Source organism: Solanum verrucosum, unplaced genomic scaffold (assembly GCF_900185275.1).
Source record: "Solanum verrucosum unplaced genomic scaffold, falcon-dt-bn FXZP01000252.1, whole genome shotgun sequence".
Taxonomy (NCBI): Eukaryota; Viridiplantae; Streptophyta; class Magnoliopsida; order Solanales; family Solanaceae; genus Solanum; species Solanum verrucosum.
The window spans coordinates 2089507-2109155 of record NW_026019988.1 but is presented as its reverse complement, the minus strand read 5'-3'; the positions used below and the strand labels follow the sequence as shown (position 1 = coordinate 2109155).

General features: G+C 31.1%; 2 protein-coding genes across 2 annotated transcripts; one reads left to right on the top strand and one right to left on the bottom strand.

The window, feature by feature from the left end:
• Window positions 1-8535: 8535 nt before the first annotated feature.
• LOC125818796 (microtubule-associated protein 70-5-like) lies at window positions 8536-12637 on the top strand. The gene is made up of 11 exons (XM_049498306.1): window positions 8536-8708; window positions 9972-10057; window positions 10155-10220; window positions 10306-10476; window positions 10556-10726; window positions 10851-11006; window positions 11109-11255; window positions 11499-11570; window positions 11659-12072; window positions 12159-12234; window positions 12433-12637. The coding sequence occupies exons 1-11, from the start codon at window positions 8612-8614 to the stop codon at window positions 12438-12440; spliced, it is 1464 nt and encodes a 487-aa protein (XP_049354263.1). The 5' UTR covers window positions 8536-8611; the 3' UTR covers window positions 12441-12637.
• Window positions 12638-15192: 2555 nt separating this feature from the next.
• On the bottom strand, window positions 15193-17237 carry LOC125818806 (uncharacterized). The gene is made up of 3 exons (XM_049498322.1): window positions 16949-17237; window positions 16297-16378; window positions 15193-16147 (listed from the first exon to the last, which is right to left on the bottom strand). Exons 1-3 carry the CDS (start codon window positions 16970-16972, stop codon window positions 15480-15482), a joined length of 774 nt encoding a protein of 257 aa, XP_049354279.1. The 5' UTR covers window positions 16973-17237; the 3' UTR covers window positions 15193-15479.
• Window positions 17238-19649: the final 2412 nt, after the last annotated feature.

Genomic DNA, 19649 nt, shown 5'->3' with positions numbered 1-19649 from the left:
TGCCAACAGCCCAACTTCCAAAGGGCATAAGTCACTCATACGAACTCGGAATCAAGAAAACTCGGTGGCGTTGGAAAGATCATTCCAAGGGCTTTCCAGACATAACTGGAAATTCACCTAAATCATTTTGAGCTAGGAGTTACAACTGCTCAAAGTTGACCAAAAACTCCTTTTTTTCCATAGCCAAATTTTCCAGATTCTTTCCAAAATGACTATTTCCAATTCAACTCTTCTTGGAATTCAATGTGCTATACCTAGGGACCTTAACTCAACACTCAAGAAATTTTATTCCTCGGTAAAATCTCACTCCACATGAAGGACGGCTCGAGTCTTAGTTCAAAAAAATTCTCTGGGGTGTTACAAGTTCAGTACCCCAAGTGCCCAAAGTTAGGATGGTCGAGGGTTTCACGCACAAATTGAGGACATGGTGAAAAAATTTCACGAGAAGCTAGCTATTACAAGAAGGTTGGGGTGCCTCCCTTTGCTATTCAAAATCACCCCCGACAAACATGTGATTAGAGCACTAATTCAGTTTCGGGATCCAGACCATGTTGTGTTCGCATTCAAAGACTTCGAACTAACACCTACATTGGAGGAAATCCGCTACTTCACCAATTTGAAGTATCAAAGAATGGGTCAAATTATTCCACACAGTCAGAGATGGTGATGGATTGTTAACTACTACTAATTATGAACTAAATAAACGTAACTAAATGTGAACGACTTTAAGATGATGTTTCAAGCAAGTAAAAGACAATTTCAGGGCTGCAGTATGCAATGAATCTCATGTATCATATTATTGGCTTAGAACTAATTTTAGTCATGAAGTTATTGATTTACACAGTTAATTGTATGAGTCGGGTTCACACCTCTAATCGCCTACCCCAGTTAGCTATCTAACTACATCGTTGAGCGGGGATAAATAGACTAACTGGCGAGCATTTATATTTCATCATGTTTCGTAACCAAGCGAGTTGTTCGTTCGGGCGTCACTCCTGAACAATCACCTCAACTTAATGGGTCGATCAAGCTCTCTATATTCTCTGCTCTATCTAACCTCTCCTCTCCCGATTTAAGTTTAGACAATATATTTATCTTATGGTGATCAATCATAAAATACTAAAACAAGAATATAAAAGTAACTTATAATGACAACCAAGAATTAATTCAACAAGCCTTTAATAATCAACAATCCATTCGTAGCTACAACCCCAGAACTAAGGCGTTTAGCCACTTATGCTATTAGAAAACCGCAAAATACAATTGTTCATGCGATTTCTGGAAAATAGAAGAGTTAAAAGATCAAAATCTATTACAAACGTGAATACTTGCTCTTGCACACCCAATAAAAGTCGAACCCTAACAATGGAGCCCTAAGGGTCTATTTATAATAGTAGGAAAATTAGAGCCAAAGTTTATTACAATTAGGAATCCTTTTTAACTAATGTTTTTGTTGAAAAGTCGGAAACTTCATGGGGCTTCGCACCTAGCACTTGCTGCAGGCTTTTCCCCCTTGGCGCGGCGCGCCTAACAGAGCGCCTGAAAAAAGCCTCTAAAGTTTACTCCTTGGTGCGGCGCCTCTCTCAGGGCGCCTAAGAAGTGTTCCAGTCATTCCAGTATTGGCGCGTCATGCCTCTCAGCACGCCACAAACAAGACTATGTCCTTCAAGCCTTGGCGCAGCGCGCCCAACAGTACGCCAGGCACTGTTGATTTTTGCCTTAGTCGTTTTCTTGCACGTCTTTGCTTCTTCTTCCTTCATTTCAACTCCAATTCCTTCGAGAGTTCCTGAAACAACTAATCATGTGTGTAAGTGCACAATCATCACAAGTTACACCAAAAATCAAGCTAATAACTAAAGATCATTGTTAAATCTAATCAATTCATGGGCCAATATTGACAACTTAGGCATATAAATATGCCTAACATCAAACATTATTAAGGACATTTATGTTTTTAATATAGTATATATATATGATATATAATATATGATATATAATATGTAATATATTATGTATGAAGTATATCAAACTCATTCTTTTTTCTTAGTTAACAAATATTTTCTTTATATTTTTAATAGAAGAAAAATTCAAAAATAAAGTTTAAGCAAAATAACAAAGTATGTTACATGAAATAATAAAAACTTATTAAAAGTTCATAGAATGAATCTTAGACAAATTTAAGTTAGTATAAATCTGGACACCTCTGAAATATTACATTCACTTTTTCTAAGAAAGGCATAATTGTGGATATGAGGTAGAACCAATAAATTGTTTTCCAGGTTCTCTATATATAGAAAAAATATACATAGTAAATTCTCTTGATATTTGACTATGAACACAATTATTATTTGAGGAAAAGAGAAACGAATTGGAGAAATCAGTGAATGAAATAAGACAGTATTATTTAAAAAGAGAAATTTTCGCAAATAGTCACTATAATAAACTTAATTATGTTTCATAGCTATAGTTTGCATATTTACAGGATGTAGCTACAGTTTAAGCTGCTTGTTTGTATAATTTGCGGGTATGTTTGTATATTTGAGCTATTTTTGTATAAACTCCAAATCAAAAATTTATACAAACACAGACATCTGAACTTTAAACAATTATACAAATTATATTATACAAAATTACATTATACAAAAGTTATACAAAATTATATTATATAGATTCTGAATAATACAAATGTGCGAATTATACAAATTTGAAACCCCAACCCACGTAATTATCACTGAATGTTGGTCGCGAGTGGTAGTTAACTAAAACTATAGCTATGATGATGACTAATTAAGTAGTATATGTTTGCTTAACCATGTAATTTTCCTTTAAAAGAACCTAGGAACTAGAGGGGAGCGTATCGAGTATCTTAAGGGTCCAACGCACTGATATAAAAAACTGGAAGATTCAATTCGATCAATCTCAAGCGTGTTGGGTTCGGAAGTGATTAGGGTGTCATGCGTAAGCTTATAATTTGCAAATCATATGGTTGATAAATCAGATGACAAAAACTTATACTAAAAATCAAAATATTATTATATGATTTACCTAATTGGCCTATATATTAAAAACTAATTTTGAAAAACATCAAGATGTTTAGGAGAAAATATCCCCATAAACAAGACTCTCTAAATGACTACATTGTGGATGCTCTTGCGTTGTGTTATGAGAATATGGATCATCAATTTATAGATCTCCAAACTTTTCCTCTAAGGAAAGAATAAACTAAATATGGAAGAAAATTATATTTTCCTTTCAAAAAAAAAGTAAAAACATTTATGGTAATGTTTTGTCTTTTCTTTTAGGAAAAAATAAACTTCAAATAAGGTAAGAAAATCAGGGCAAAATCCTAATAAAGTATTCCTGAATTGAATCTTTAGTTAAAGAGAGGGGCTAATTATCTTGACACAACTCAGCGTCGAGCTATGTTTTAATACAAAGAAAGTGATAGTTTAGATTAAAAAAGGAAAAACAATATCTATTTGAGCTATAAAACTCACGAAACGTGATAATTAATCAAATGTGTTTTTGTCATTAACTCCAAAAATTTATTATTTGAAGGGGGGAAATTAAAGTAGTAATAGAGGGGGAAAATAAAATGATAATGAAGAAAGAAATTAAAGTGATAGCTACATCTGCAAAATTAAGTCTTAATTTGGAGGTTTTGGTGAGAGATCTTAAGCAAAAATACACATCAATACCTACTACCAAGACAATTGCCCTTAATGTTGTGTTATTAGTCCATTGATAAAGATCTAATCCTTCTCATTAGTGCATATATTCAATTACATTAATTATCAACAAAAGCATCATTAAACTCTATCATTATCAAATCTTAGTGGTTTGTAACAGGTCAAATATGAAGGGCAAAAATAGCTTGTCAGATTCACACAGTATCTCGTGTTAATCGGAGTTCAAAGAAGGGATATGTTTTTTTTACTGATATAGACAATTTACTATAATGCAAATATTAATAATTGCTTCCAAATAAATCAATTCAAAATTACAAAAATTAACTGAATCAAAATTATTTTAGTTAGTTTTTGATTATTATTATTATATATTATTACCAAACTGAAAATAAAAAAAACTGGACTGAACCCCTAGTCGTATATAAGGCATATCACTTAAGCAAACAACAAAATGATTATTTACCAGACATTTCTGAATGGATGCATGGTTTTACATATTGTTTCATAATGTATAGTATGGTGTTATATTGTATCGTATCGTATTGTATTATTTTAATGAATACGGTGTTTGGATAAATTGTATCGATCTTTGTCGTTATATAATGTCACACATCCATAATTTGAATGATAAACCTACAAGAAAAGTTAAGGTACGGGATAGAGCTATAATGAAAAGGTAGGATAAAAGATCAAATATGATTATCAAATAATTAATAAAGACAAAATGAGAAGAAAATATCAATGTATAACGACGTGACCACACCAAATAGGTCATTACATAAAATGAGTCTTTTCGTTGTTACCTAACTATGGATTTAAATGATACGATACAATAAAATTTAAGTAATAATCAAAAAAACATTGCTTTTAAATTAACAATACAATACAACTAAACGGATAACAACCATCCAAACAATTATATTTCTTTCAAACCATTCTAGAAAATTATTTCTTTTCTAAATTTGAAAATAATTTAACTTAAACTTCTCATTTTTATCCTTCATAATAAATTTTAATAGTTATGCGAACGTTATGACATACATATTAAACATTACAAGTTTCAAAAAAAAATTATGACAACCAAAACATAAATTTAATTTATCAATTTGGTTCGGTAATTTGTCCCTTGAACATCTTCGAGTTTAAAAGTGTGTGAAGTTGTATTAGCCTTATAAAAACTTAATTTTAAAAAAAAATCATTTCGACGTGAGATATGCCAAGATATTATGTACACCTGATCTTCTTCGAAAACTTGTCAACCTAAAAGTTTATTGATCCTTCTCTATGACATGTCCTCATCGGTCCACCCTCAGTCAAAAACGTCACACTTTCGTTCTTTCTTAATTAATTTGCTCTTATCCATATAAGAAGTTTGATTTATATGTCAACGGAGGTTAATTAATATAATGGACTCCTAATTAAACAAGAAAAAAGAAGTACTTAAGGCATCAATAATGGAGTGATATATACGTAATATAAAAAACAAAAAGAGAAAAAAGAAGGAAGAAATTATTAGGAAAGTATTAGAACAAATTCCTTATCATAATTTACCTACTTAAAGCTAATTATCAAAAGATATTATTAAATAAAAATTATAGAAACTTTACAACTGGGAATTTCATTACATAACTGTAGCAAAGAAACCCCACTAATTTGATCATATCACTTTTAGAACTATAAAATATTGTAATTTCATTAAGTAATTAATGTAGAAAAGAAAAATCATTTGCCAATCAGGACTTGTTTGAATATTTGTAATCTTATTGCTATTTTTTTTTCATTTTAAGTACTTGAATCAATTATTGGTTTGAACATTAGGATCACATTAATTTATTTTATGTAAACATATATATGTGCTTTGTATTTACACCAAACCATGACATATACCTTCTGTGCGGAGCCAAAATTTAAATGTATAATAATTTGTTTTAGCCATAAGTAATATTTAATAAAGGGTTTGTTATACCCTCAACTTTGTCATTTAGAGCTTATATATTCTTCGTTATGAAAATGGTTTATATATACCTCTATTGTTATACAAACAACTGACATATATCATTTTCCTCTAACAGGAGTGAAAAAATTAATTTTAGTTTAATTTTTTAATTATTTTAAATATATATATATATATAATCCATATGAGGTATATTTGATCCTCCTCACAAGTTTTTTTTTTGACTTTTTTGTTTCAACGACTAATTTAAATTTATTATTTTGATGATCAAATTTTTTTATGTTTCACTATTTTTCTTGTAAATTTTATTATAGATACCCCAATTTCTTTACAAATCTAGAAAAAACTAGTTTTAAAATTATAATATAAAAAAATTAGTTTTAAATTATTTTTTACACTAAAAATGATCATATGATGAAAATTAAAGAAGTCAAAAAACAATTTATGATATAAAAAGATTAAGTATACCTTGAACTTTGGTAGAAGGATCATATATACCCCAACAAGATTTTTTTTTAAATTAAAAGTAAATAATATAAATTTAAAACTAATTTTTTCACTTCTGTAAGATGAAGGGTATACGTGAGCACCTTTTATAACGGTAGGGGTTTATGTGATCCATTTGTGTAAGGGTGAGGGTATATATGAGTCACTTTCATAACAAGGAATATATCAGCTCTAAATGACAAAGTTGAGGGATATATCAAGCCCTTTTCTCTTTAATAAATCTCCTAATACAAAAATATTAACGGTCTAAGCAAGAGCTAGCTACTAAATTCATTGAACCCGAACTTAATATTGTAGCTCCGCCTCTATCTATAGCATAGTCTCTTATCACCTAACTATGATTAATTTAGCATACGTTTTAATATAATTTATTATGTAAATATAGTAAAATATATTAATTTGATGTAAATATGATGTGTACATAAATTTTTATCATTTTTTTTGTGTTAGCACTTTTTTTTCTTTTCAAACTACTTTAATATGCGTTAATAGAGCTGAAGATTTTTCGAAAACAGTCACTTTATCTTCACAAGACAAAAATAAGATATGTATATACACTCTAATTTATCGAGATGTTACTTGTGTGGTTACACTAAATATATTGTTGTACTTATTTTGTTTTCCTAACCAAAACATTTGATCATGTACAACTTGAAAAATTCCATTTGCCAAGTGTCATCCAACTATCAGAAGCTTTATATATAATATCAAACTTGAGAAGTATTAGTATATGGTTAATTTTTTTTCTTTGGTTCTTATCTTCAATTATATTTAATCATTCATACTTAAAAGCAACAAAGTTTGTTTATGTACTTTAAAGCAAACTTAGTTTAAATCCCCTTTTTCAATTATTTGTCATCAACATCTCATTTTCTTTGAATTTTATCAATGATTTCAAGATTTTAAGGAGTGTTTAACGCTCAAGCAATTTAATTTCCTCTTAATCTAAAGTGGAAGGAGCTTTCCATCAATATTTAGAGATTATGTTTGGAAAATATCACATCAATTCCCTAAGTTAATTTTCTCATAGCTAATTATATTAGAGTTATACATCTTTATCTCTTTTTTATTATTATTACATCTGGATGAGATTCCTTCATTTCTTTATCAGAAGTTTTAAGTTTGAGCATCAGAAATGGAGAAATTTTTAGTCGGAAGCATTTCCCCTTAAATGGGCCCTACTTGACATGGATAAGTTGGGCCAATGGGTTCAGGGTACCTGCCAGATGGTGGATTCAAGCCTTGGGAATGAAAATATGTCTTGTTAGAGAATGTTTTCCACTTAAATGAACCTTAAGTGGTGCTATATGAATTAGGCGGCCCAATGAGTTCGATTCCTTGGCATGAAGAAATTTATGATAAAGAGCAGTTTCGTCTTTAAATGAGTCCTACGACATATAAATTTGAATTAATCGAACATGTGAATTTCGACAATTAAATGGTGATTTAAGCTCGTAAATGAAGAAACTTTTAATAGAGGGCATTTCCCACTTAAATGAACATGTCAATCTGAATCAGTTGGGCTAACAGATTCCAAAAATCATATAATTAAACCAATTTTTTTATATAAGAATCTCTTTCCCTAAAAGGAAAAAAAAAAGGGGGCAAAATAGAAAAATAAAAAGAGCTTTATTATTAGTTTAATAAAATGAAACTTGATTACCTAACACCCCTTTTCTGCTTAAGGAAAGCTTCAAAAGTTAAAGTCCAGATAAGTGTAGGACAACTTAGCCTTTATTCCCTAGCATTTTGTCTTGTTTAATTTTAAATTCACTAATTCTTTTACTATTATTTGTTGTGGTCCATTTTTTTAATTGTTTCTTTTTTAATTCTGTTCCACTAAAAACAAATTTCAAGAATATGTTACAGCTAAACCATACAAATTAAATAAGCATAAAAAAAGTGTGTGAAGCATATAGAGATATTGTTCCTTATAATCATTACTATCTTTTTCAAAGTTGAGTAGTTAAACTAGGAAAAAGAATGAGGAATTGAAATATTATATTGTAGTCTTTCAAAAGATAAAGCCGTCGATTCGGTGCACTAAGCTTTCGTATACGTGTGATTCAAAAAAAAGTTAAACTACAAATGTCTATTGTATGCAATCGTATTTTATATTTCTGCGAAAGGTTATTTCCACGATTTGAGCACATGACCTCCTGGTCACATGACAACAAATTTATCAGTTACGTCAGGCTCTACAATAGTATTTCACTAAAAACTTATAAAAGATAATATTAAAAATAACTAAGTTGGTTTTGATTTGTTTTTTTGCTAAGGTTTGCTTAACAAGAGGGGAAGTCCATTCTCTTAATTCAACTCAATTTGTTTTCTTTATATAAGTATAAATGGACACTTCAAATAGCTACAATTACGAAGTCTTATACACATCTTATTTCTTTCTTTAGTACCTTTTAAGTTTCAAGAATTGTACTATAGTTTGAAAGTCATAGAAAAAAATATGTCTGGCTTTTATGAAGTTTGTGGTGAGGAACTTTTTCATGTTCATCCTGATCCTGTTATCTTGGAACTCAATAATTTGCAGAACCAACTCAAAGGTTAAAAAACTAATTTTTAGTTTTCACTTCCTTAAATTGTGCTTCTTGTGTGTTTGTCCTGGTGCACTAAGCTTCCGCTAGGCTAAGGTACGGGGATGGACCGGACCACATCGAGTCTTGTGTATATAGCCTTACCTTGCCTTTTTTCACAAGATGTTGTTTCCGCGGCTTGAGCCTATGACCACCTGATCACATGTCAGTAACTTTTTACCTTTGCGTCAAGGCTACCCTTCATGCTTCATATGAAGTGGATAGTAAAAAGTTGTGATCAGGAGGTTACAGGTTCAAGTTGCGAAAACGGCCTCTGGTAAAAATGCAAGATAAGACTACTTACATAGACATATTGTGGTCCGGCCTTTCCTTAGACCCCATGCATAGCAGGAGCTTGGTGGACCGAAGTGTCCCTTTTTTGTCTTTTCTCAATATCTAACATGTTTAATTGATGTTTTTTTTTATATTATTATTACTTTCATAATTGGATTGATTTGGACATATGATCAATAACAATAGTTGCTTGAGGAGTTAAACAACTCTGTTTAAGATGTTAAAAACAAGCTTTACATCATCCTGTTTACCAAAAAGCTTTCAAATTTAGATATGTGGAAACATGTTTGATCTCTTTTTGATGATCTTGTCAAACAAAGGGACAAGCTTTCTGTTAGTAGCTATGTTGTTTCGACTCTCCAAAAATGTTGTCGTATACGTGTCAAGTCCTCAAAAGATGCACTACTTTTGAAGAATTTGACATGTACTTGGCGTTAGTTTTGAATAGTTCGAGCTACATAGGTTGGTGGAACTTTCAATCAGCAGGGAAAAACAATTGAAAATTTAAGAATTCAAGAATGGAGTATATTCTAAGTTTGTTCTGATTCTGTCTGTCCAGCTTGTGTTAAAATAGGCCAAATAATAATCTGCTGATAAAATTCAGGTAGTCCTTGTTAGGCTATCACCGAAATGATCTTAGCGATTAGGTATGATGATGATATGATATGAGCTTAAATGACCGACCTCAACTTGTTTGAGACTGAGACGTAGTTGTTGTTGTTAATTAGATAACCTTGCATTTTCGTATAAACATTAGATAGTATTTTGGCTTAAAGACTAGCTAAAGTTCTGATTTCGGGCTGTAGTACATCAATTTTTTTGGTAACTGGCTTTTCTGAAGCTTCGACGTGTATATGTGCATGCCTGTAACATGCTACGTATGGATATAAGCGCGATATTTAGCTATTGAATTTCAATTCTTGATGTGAATTTCATCAGAGAAGGATCGAGAACTTGGAGCAGCGGTAAGTGAAATTAAGGCTCTGAAAGCATCTGAAGTCCTCAAAGACAAGGCTCTTGAAGAGGTACTCTCAACTCAATTGGATTTGCTATTTTGCATACATTTGCTTGTTATGGTTTAGCTATTATATCGGTTGATAATGAAATTCCTATGTTTCACAGCTCGGAAATGAATTTCGAAGATTGGAGGGAAAGCTGAAAATTGGAGAAAATGTAGTTGAACAAAAGGTATGGCATTTCATCGTTCGTGTAAAATGTAATGCTATTCAAAAGCAACCACTTCTTTACTCAAAAAGGGCGCGTCAAAATGCAGAATCTTGATATCAAACGACTTGTTAACGAGAAGAAAGAAGCACTGGCTGCACAATATGCTGCTGAAGCAACTCTTAGAAGAGTATACGCAGATCAGAAAGACGATGATTCTCCTCCTTTTGAGTCCATTATTGCTCCCCTCGAGGCAGAGATTAAGATGTACAAGAATGAGGTACTTACAAAAAGATAAAAAAACCTCATTCCAAGTGCTTTGGCAAGTATTAACTTGTTTTCTTTGGCAAATTCTTTAGATTGCAGCATTACAGGAGGATACAAGGTCATTGGAAAGACACACGAGGTCTAAAGAAGCCGCGTTGCTTGAAGCAGAACGGATTCTAAAAAGTGCTTTAGAACGAGCATTAATAGTAGAAGAGATTCAAAATCAGAACTTTGAGCTAAGAAGACAGATTGAAATCTTCCAGGTAGGAGTTTCAACCAGAAAATTACATTAGTCGATGGACTCCCTTAGCTTTTTCGTGTGTTTCCTTCTTTATATCTTGAATCCCCCTAGTGAAAATTCTGGCTACGGCATTCCTTTCAATGCAGGAGGAGAACAAAATACTTGATAAGACGAACCGTAAAAAGATTCTTGAGGTGGAAAAGCTTAGCCAAACTATTTTAGAGCTTGAGGAGGCAATTCTTGCTGGAGGAACAGCAGCTAATACACTTCGTGACTACAAACGACATATTTCTGAGTTACAAGTAATTAAAAACACATCTAGACACATATTTAATAATGCTACTAGACGTACGACTATGTTATAGATCAGTAAGGCCTGAGGTTAATTTTTCCGAATCATGTAGGAGGAAAAGAGGACATTGGAAAGGGAACTATCAAGAGTAAAGGTTTCAGCAAACCGAGTAGCAACTGTCGTGGCAAATGAGTGGAAAGATGAAAATGACAAAGTTATGCCTGTAAAACAATGGCTAGAAGAAAGAAGGCTGTTGCAGGTTACTAAAGCAAGATATTGCGCGACTTAAGGAGACGTTTGGACATAGACCAATTTTTCAAACATTTTCCACTCACAAAACTTCAACCTGTTTTCAAGTGAAATGAATGTCCAAATAGAACTTCGACTTCAAAAAACTCTTTTTACCATTTTTTTATGTCCAAACGCCTAACTAAATAAGTATTTCTGATCATAACTTATCAGTTAGACTTACTGAGATACTTTTTTACCTATGTGTTTATAGGCAGAGATGCAACGATTAAGAGACAAATTAAACATATCAGAGCGAACAGCGAAGGCAGAAGCACAACTAAAGGTGAACTTTTCAATTGTCATACACTACGCGATCCTTGAAACTAACTTAATCTGTTTTCTACTCATCCGGTAAATTTTTTTTGCTATAGGATAAGCTAAAACTGAGGCTCAAAACACTCGAAGAAGGTTTGAAGCAAGCATTCAATCCTAATGGATCAACAAAACCTCAAAAGACTAAACACTATCTTGGAAATAGCTTGGTAAAAAAGAGTTTATGGACTTCTCGAAATAAGATCATTGGCAATACTGTTGGAAAGGAAAATGCAGAAATGAAGGAGAACTCTATTGTGGATATAAACGACAAAGAATCCATAGACGCGCATAAGATCAAGAACCGAGGAGGTGATCAGGATGAAAATAAGACTAATGGATGCAGCCAGAGCGATAACGATGATATAGTATCTGGTTTTTTGTATGACAAGCTACAGAAAGAAGTTATCTGCTTGAGGAAATTTTGTGAGACAAAAGAGTCAGCTTTGAGCACTAAAGATGAAGAGATTAAGGTGAAGTATTACCATAAAACAGAAATCCTTACACACGTTTATCGTCTTCTTTTTATCATTTTTTTCAATCTGTTTGATGTTTACAGATGCTAACAAAGAAGATTGAGACGTTGTCGAAAGCTATAGAAGTTGAAGCAAGAAAACGAAAAGTGAAGCAACAAGGTCAGTGTATCTTTTATCATCTTTTTTGCTATGTTGCTCGGATTCTCCAAAAAGTATTTCAGATCATCCAAACATTTAACATATTCGGAAGATCTGACAAGGGCTCAGCAACATCTTTGAAGGATCCGAGCAACATAACCTTTTTGTACACTATCATTAGACCATACTAATTTTGAAGATGGTCTATATTTGAATTAGGATCATGAGAACATCTTGAAGATTCACGTAAAAAAAAGGGCAGCTCGGTGCACTAAGCTCCTGCTATGCGTGGGACACTATGAATCTTGAAGATTCATGTAATGGAACAAAAAAGTGAAGCTACTCTCTTGGTTTTCATCCGTCTGATTCTTGTATTTCTTGTATATACATACAAAGAATGAATAGTAATTGATCAAAGGAATAAAGATTCAATTAATTTGTGATGTGTAAAGTGAGTGATTAACTCTGTCACAACTGGAATGTAATAATTCTTTTGTTTTTGCTTCTTATTTTTATAGTTATTCTCGGCTTTAGATTCAGATGAACTCTTAACCCTCAACACCTTAACATAAACAATTATGTCATTATATTAAGGTTGACACTTGTGCCCCAGCTCAGTGCACTAAGCTTTCGCTATGTGCAGGGTTTGGGGAAGGGTCGGACCACAAGGGTCTATTGTATGCAGTCTTACCTTGCAATTTCTACAAGAAGTTGCACAACTAAAGATGAGCCTTCTTTCAAAGAGACGCGAACATTTAACTTTGTGAATATATATTTTTATTTCAAACACGTTGACAAGACGCACAATAAAAAAAAAGCATAATACATAGATGGGATAGACTTTGTCCTCAACTGACAACTAAATACTTCAACTTTAAAAATGCACATCTAGACACCTCAACTCGTCCCCACTGTTTCTCGTAGATACCAGAGTTGACGTATCATACAAATTTTAAAGGTGTCTAGAGGATCATTTTGTAAGTTGTTACATAAATCGTTATGCTCCTAGAGAGACATATTTACATAGGAATGTCCATTTATGGATTTCTCCCTTTCCAAAATATAATGTGAAGAAATCAAGAAACACAACTAGTCAACTTTGCACCTATATTGAATCTCATCTTCTTTTTATAACAACTTTACGCCCAAAACTAGTAAAATTTGGAAATATTAGGGTTGACCATGGTCAAATATGTGTCTAGACAACCTTGGATTGGAAATTTTAGCATTCCAACAAGTTCATACCACCAAGGTACGTGATGGGATGGATCAGATCCCTCCACTATAACCAGAGGTTTCGGATTTCAGCCCTAGAGATAAAAAAACTCCTGATACGTAGTTGTTGTTACAATTCTGGAATAGTATCTAAAGAAGGCTTCCATCTTTTACAAGATTCACTTACTCTCAAAGATTGATCAATTGGGATTTGTCCAAATTGAAGCTCTTTAACATTATTCACAAGAACTTCCAATTGTTGCTTTGATAGCACAATCTTGATTCTTTGACTATTCTTGCAATTATCATTCTTGTAATTAGATAAACATTGTTGATGAATTACTTGTTGAATAACATAATATTGCATCTCTTTTTCATCACATCTAATCAATTTTTGATCATTGGATAAATCCTTTTCTTGATTATTCAAAGATGGAGATAGTAATAATGTATCAATACAATTTCCCATGATTAATTGCATGAAAATTGAACGGAAAAAAATTATGAGTTATTAATTTACAAAGGACTATCTATATTTATAGTGATGACATAGTGATAAAATAATATTCAAACGTGCAGACCACCTTTAATTAAGAGAAACTTTAAGTTAATAAAAAAATTGTGCAACCATGCATATTTTAATTTCAAGAACAAGAAAGAATGAAGTATATTATTATATGGAAATGGAATAAAGAGCTCATCAAGAGGCACTTCTGCTATTCAAAGGCATTCTCAAGGGAATTAAATGTCAAATATAAAAAAGTAAACATATGAATAAGTTAGTATATGTACATAAAAGATTTATCTCTTTCTTTTTACCTATCTATACACAATTCCAACGAAGGGGTGTTAATTGACAACCCTTGGAGGCTGAGTCGGATACCAGATTTAATTTAATGAGTTTAATTTTTAATGTTTCTAACATTGATTCGTTTCATTTTACTTGTTCCTTATATAAAAATAGATGATTCAATTTATTTGTTCATGATTTTAACAAATCAAAAAAAGGTTTTTTTTTCATATTACCCTTAGTATTAAATAAGATTAAGGTCAATTTAGTAATATACACCCTTCGTAGGCTCTCCTCGTCCCTTCTTTAGCTCCCTTAAGGACTCGAACTCATAACCTTAATGTTGGAAGTGAGAGATGTTTATCATCCGAACAACTTCATCTAATTAAAGGCTTCTTAAGGGATGCATCAGTCATCATATCAACAAGAATCAAGTAATATAAAAATATGTATATAATATATGTTATACTTTAATAATTAGCCCAACCAAAGTCAGAGGCCTGAATATTCTCTGAATATTATACACATGAAAATTCAAAGGTCAATTCAATGTCGGTGCTAAAGAGGAGGGACACAAAAAAAAAATAGCATTATCCACACTAAGGTTGATCTTTTCATAGTACGATAAAATAGAAACGAAGTCAGAATTTTAATTATATTTATAATAAATTTATTATAATTACAAATTATGAGTTAAATTTAATATTTATAGAAAAATAAAGAAACTCGACAAACTTAGGAGTAAAATCTTACTCGCACCATCGATCAAGTACTAGCTTACATTTTTCAAATTCGATCCACCGTCAAAATTCTTGAATTCCACCACTAACAGAATAAATCATAGATTAACCAGTAAAAACGGCGATAGAAACAACATAGGTACATGTATGGAGAAAAAAAGTGGAAAATAAATAAATAATCAAAGATATAATATTATACCACAAAGTATTATTTTAAAAAGGGCAATGATTATATAATGAAGTGCTTTTCTTTAATCAAATTGTATAATCAATTACTACTATATATAATAAGACAGTTCACCATCCATCTGGTCACCTACTTATTATTCTTTATGCACTTTTTATCATTAAAATAAAACTATATACATCGAATTTGGTACTATTATTAATGAATACAGAGTAATAATATAGAAAATAGACATCCATATGGAGCCCAAAACTTTGTTCTGGGCTCTTTTATAAGCCCAATAAAGAAGTACTAAGTAGGCCCATTTAAGTATCCCACAATGATTTGGGTCACATTACATAATTGTGCATCCTTGACCATTTTCTTCATTATAGTAATCATTGTTCCCATAATAACCCTTTCCATAGCTAGATGGGCCCGGGCCGGGCCCATATCCATACGAGTAGTTACCGTAGTATGGCGCGGGCTGTGGGGGTACAGGTGTTCCGTAATACTGGTAACACGGGCCACCGGTATAATGGCATTGCCCACAGCCACAACCAGGCATTGCCTGGGGGTATCCGTGAACTGGTGGCATCATCATCATTGGTTCGGATATCCATGGGGTTGCCACCATTGCTGCAGATGTAGGACCGTCCTTGGGCTTTTCCGGATCTTTTGGTTTGTCCTTGGGCTTATCAATTACAGTGGGCTTTTCTTGTCCTTTGGGTTTATCAATTACAGTGGGCTTTTCTTGTCCTTTGGACTTATCAGAATCTTTCGCTTTGTCATTGGGCGTTTCAAAAGTGACAACCTTAGTTTTCTTCTGTGGTTCTTCCTGCTTCACGGGCTTATCATCCCCTTTGGATTTTTCGGGGGGCTTTGCGGGCTCTTTGATCTCAATGCTCTTGATTGCTTTTCCTCCTTTACAACATAATTTGTCGCGAATCCTTTCAGGACTACAACAGACTACAAGGATGGTGATAGTATTGGCCTTCTCATCATACTTCTGATCTCGAACCTCTGCAATTCAAATCATTTTAACATCAAATACAAAAAAAAAAAAAAAAAAAAAACATTATCACATCACTCCAAAAGATATCTATAAGTAATTCTTTGAAACTATAATCTTGAAAATAAGACAGGCAACGTTCTATGTAAAGGTGACTCACGAGGCATTTTGCAGAGAATTTTCTTGGCCTTCTTGAAGCAGCAGGGACACTGAAGATCAACCTTTAGCACCATTATAGTGGTCTGTTGAAAAATTAAAAAATAATATTGTAAGGTTATTATTTCATTATTGGTAAAAAAAAATGTTTAAAACTTGAAATTGTTGTGTTATACATCTCCGTTCGAACTTATCTAGATGATATTTAACTAAATACAGAGTTTTGACAAGAAAAGATAAATTCTTAAATTTTGTGATTTAAATAAAATCATAAATATTTATATTGCTATATAAAATTACCTAATTAGAATACTAAGATAAAAATACTCTTCAATAAGAATTAGTACCAAAAAAATACCCCTAAAGATTCGAAATAAAATAACTTTGCCCTTTTGTTTCATTTTTGAAACAAGAATATCCTTATATTGTTAGTTAAGTAGTTCAAAAATACCCTCTATACAAATCAAGTACCTCAAATATTCTCTTCCCACTAACAATCGATTTCGATAAAACAAGGGGAAAATAGTCAATTTTACCTTTGAACTATCGAAATTGAACAATCACGTACACCAAATATAAAAAAAGGTAATACTTTCTAGACAGACTAATAAAAAGAAAGTAAAACACATAAATTGAAACGACGGATAAGTTAATACCTTTTCTTTGTGATCACCACCCATGGCTAAGAATTGAAACTAGAAATGAATTCCTTGTGATTATTTGAGAAGGAAAGAGAGAATGAAGGAGGGAAAAAAAGGTGTGATATTAATAGTATGAAAGAAGGGAAAAGAGATAAGTGTGTGATGTGTGAAGTTAGGAGAAGAATTTGTTGAAATTCATGATATTGATTTGATTTGTCTGGTGGCAATAGCTAGCTAGTTGTTGATTGCTGACTATATACTCTTTGTTTGCATGTGCTGGATTTGATTGGCACACCTCACCTTTTCTTTTTCTATATTATTTTTTTCAAACCTAAACATTATTATATCATTTAATAGTAAGTAAGAATAGTGACGGAGTCGGATAGAGCTGAGGGATTCGAATAAATAGATTAGGGATGGAGCCAGATAGAGCTGAGGAAATCAAATGAATAGAATAGGGATGAAGTCAGATAGAATTGAGGAATTCGAATGAATATTTTTTTTTGATGAAAATGATATTGTTTACGTAGGTTAAAATTATATTCTATGTATATATATAGTAGATATGAATTCTTTCATTTTTCTGTATTTTCATTTTAATATTTTTAATTATTTTAGTGAAAAATTGGCTTCTGCCTTTAAATAGGAAATACTATAGTTAGTGATAATCACTTCTATACTAGACACTTATGTGTTGGTAGTTGATTAACTTATGGGCACTTTATTTGACTATTTCCATTTTCCACCATGACAGATAGTGAATAATTATGTCTATCAAAGTTTAAATTGAACTAAAAAACAACTTATCTTTTTCGTTTGTTATTTTTATTTTTCGAGAGTCAATTTAGGTAAATTTTGACCAACATATATTTAAAAAAAATATTTTCATGACTTTCATATAGTTTTTATATGTTAATTGTAAATACTGAGTATATCTAGTTCAATTTAGCTTTAAAATTTAGTCAAATCATCTTTTAAAAAAGTGAAACATGACAACTAATATGAGGTTGATGGAATAGTATATTTTGCTTTTATTGAAACGATGAATTATTAAAAGTTATTAATAATAAATTACTAACGAAATTTGTAGCTAATTATTATTATTATTATTATTATAATGTAAGAAAAAGTAAAGAATAGAGTAGGAAGTGGTTTTAGTTTGGTTAGTGCAATAATGAAGATGTACCCCACATGGCAGGTATGCTTAACCCATGTTATTTTTTCACTAGTTTCATTTATTAGCATATTATATTATGTCCCTTAATCATAAAAGGATTTAATTAATTACATGAGAAAATCTCCTATGATTAACTAAAATTTTGAATAAAATAATATGATTCTACAAAGATTTTCGATATTTTATTTTTCATTTTTTTGTAAAATAAATTATATAATTAAAATTACCATTATAATGAAAAATAAAACCAATCCCTATATATGTACTAAGTGAATTTTAATATGTTATAAAAAGTTGTTTGTTTTTTTTTTATTTGTTAATAATAGCTTTTATTATTTAGTAATCAAGTGCACTTATTATAGATAGTTACATTTAAAATGATATGATAGCATAAAAAAATACTTACACATTCACATCGTGCATGACAAAATACTTAGCTATGACTAGTGATAGGAAGTAGACAATCAACATAAAATATCATTTATGAAATACTTAGTTGAAAGGTCGGATGACTAAGGATAGGAAGTAGACAATTTCATTTATGATACTTTTTTTTTTTCTTTTTGTTACAAAAATTATTTTTCTAATCCATAAAAAAACTTATTTTCTCGAGAAAAAATATTTTTTGAAATTAAACTCTTTTTTTTTTCCTACATAAATTCCAAAAAAAATGTCATTCTCATCTCCATCCTCCAACACCAAGAATCTTCTAGTGGTTTTTATTGGTTTAAATATTGATAGATATTATATGTGACCATAGGAGTTTCAATATTAGACTTTTCTTCCATATTTATATTTATGATAATAATAATAATAATAATAATAATAATAATAATAGCCCTAGAGAAATGATTACGACATTTGGGCCCCTATTGTTTCTCCATTCAAACACTTGGAAAGTCCAAATTCTAGACCCCTACATGATACAAAATTCTAGAATATTGTATCATTAAATAATCAATGGAAAGTCTGTAGGGATCGATAGATACCTAGTATATAATTAGTGGCGGAATTAAAGTTTTAATAAATAATTATAATTAATGTAAGAATATTATATATATAATGAAGGAAATTTAATTGAACCTCTTTCTTATTTTTAGTTTCGCATAAAAGGTAGATATATACTAGCAATTTCTTAAAATAAATTATTTTTTGTGCATTAATAGTATATATTTTTTATTATTTTATAAAGTTAATTAAAGTGATCTTCGATAACATGACTTTAATTTGTTAGCTATGCACATTTTTGTCTTATTGCTAAAGAAATATGGTAAAACGTTATTAAAGCTAGGTCACTCAAATAACGTGGTGGTTGACTCTTTTTTTTATAATTTTTTGGTAGTTTGGTATTTTATTGATTCAATTAGTTCAAATTCCTACCACATAAAATTTATTAAATGGCATGGTTGAATAATTATAACAATATATCTAGTATAATTTCACGAGTAAATTGATCTGGGAAAGATGGTGTGTATGTTGACCTTATATATTCTTATCTTCTATAGGTAGAAATGTTGTTTTCAATTAACTCTAGACTCA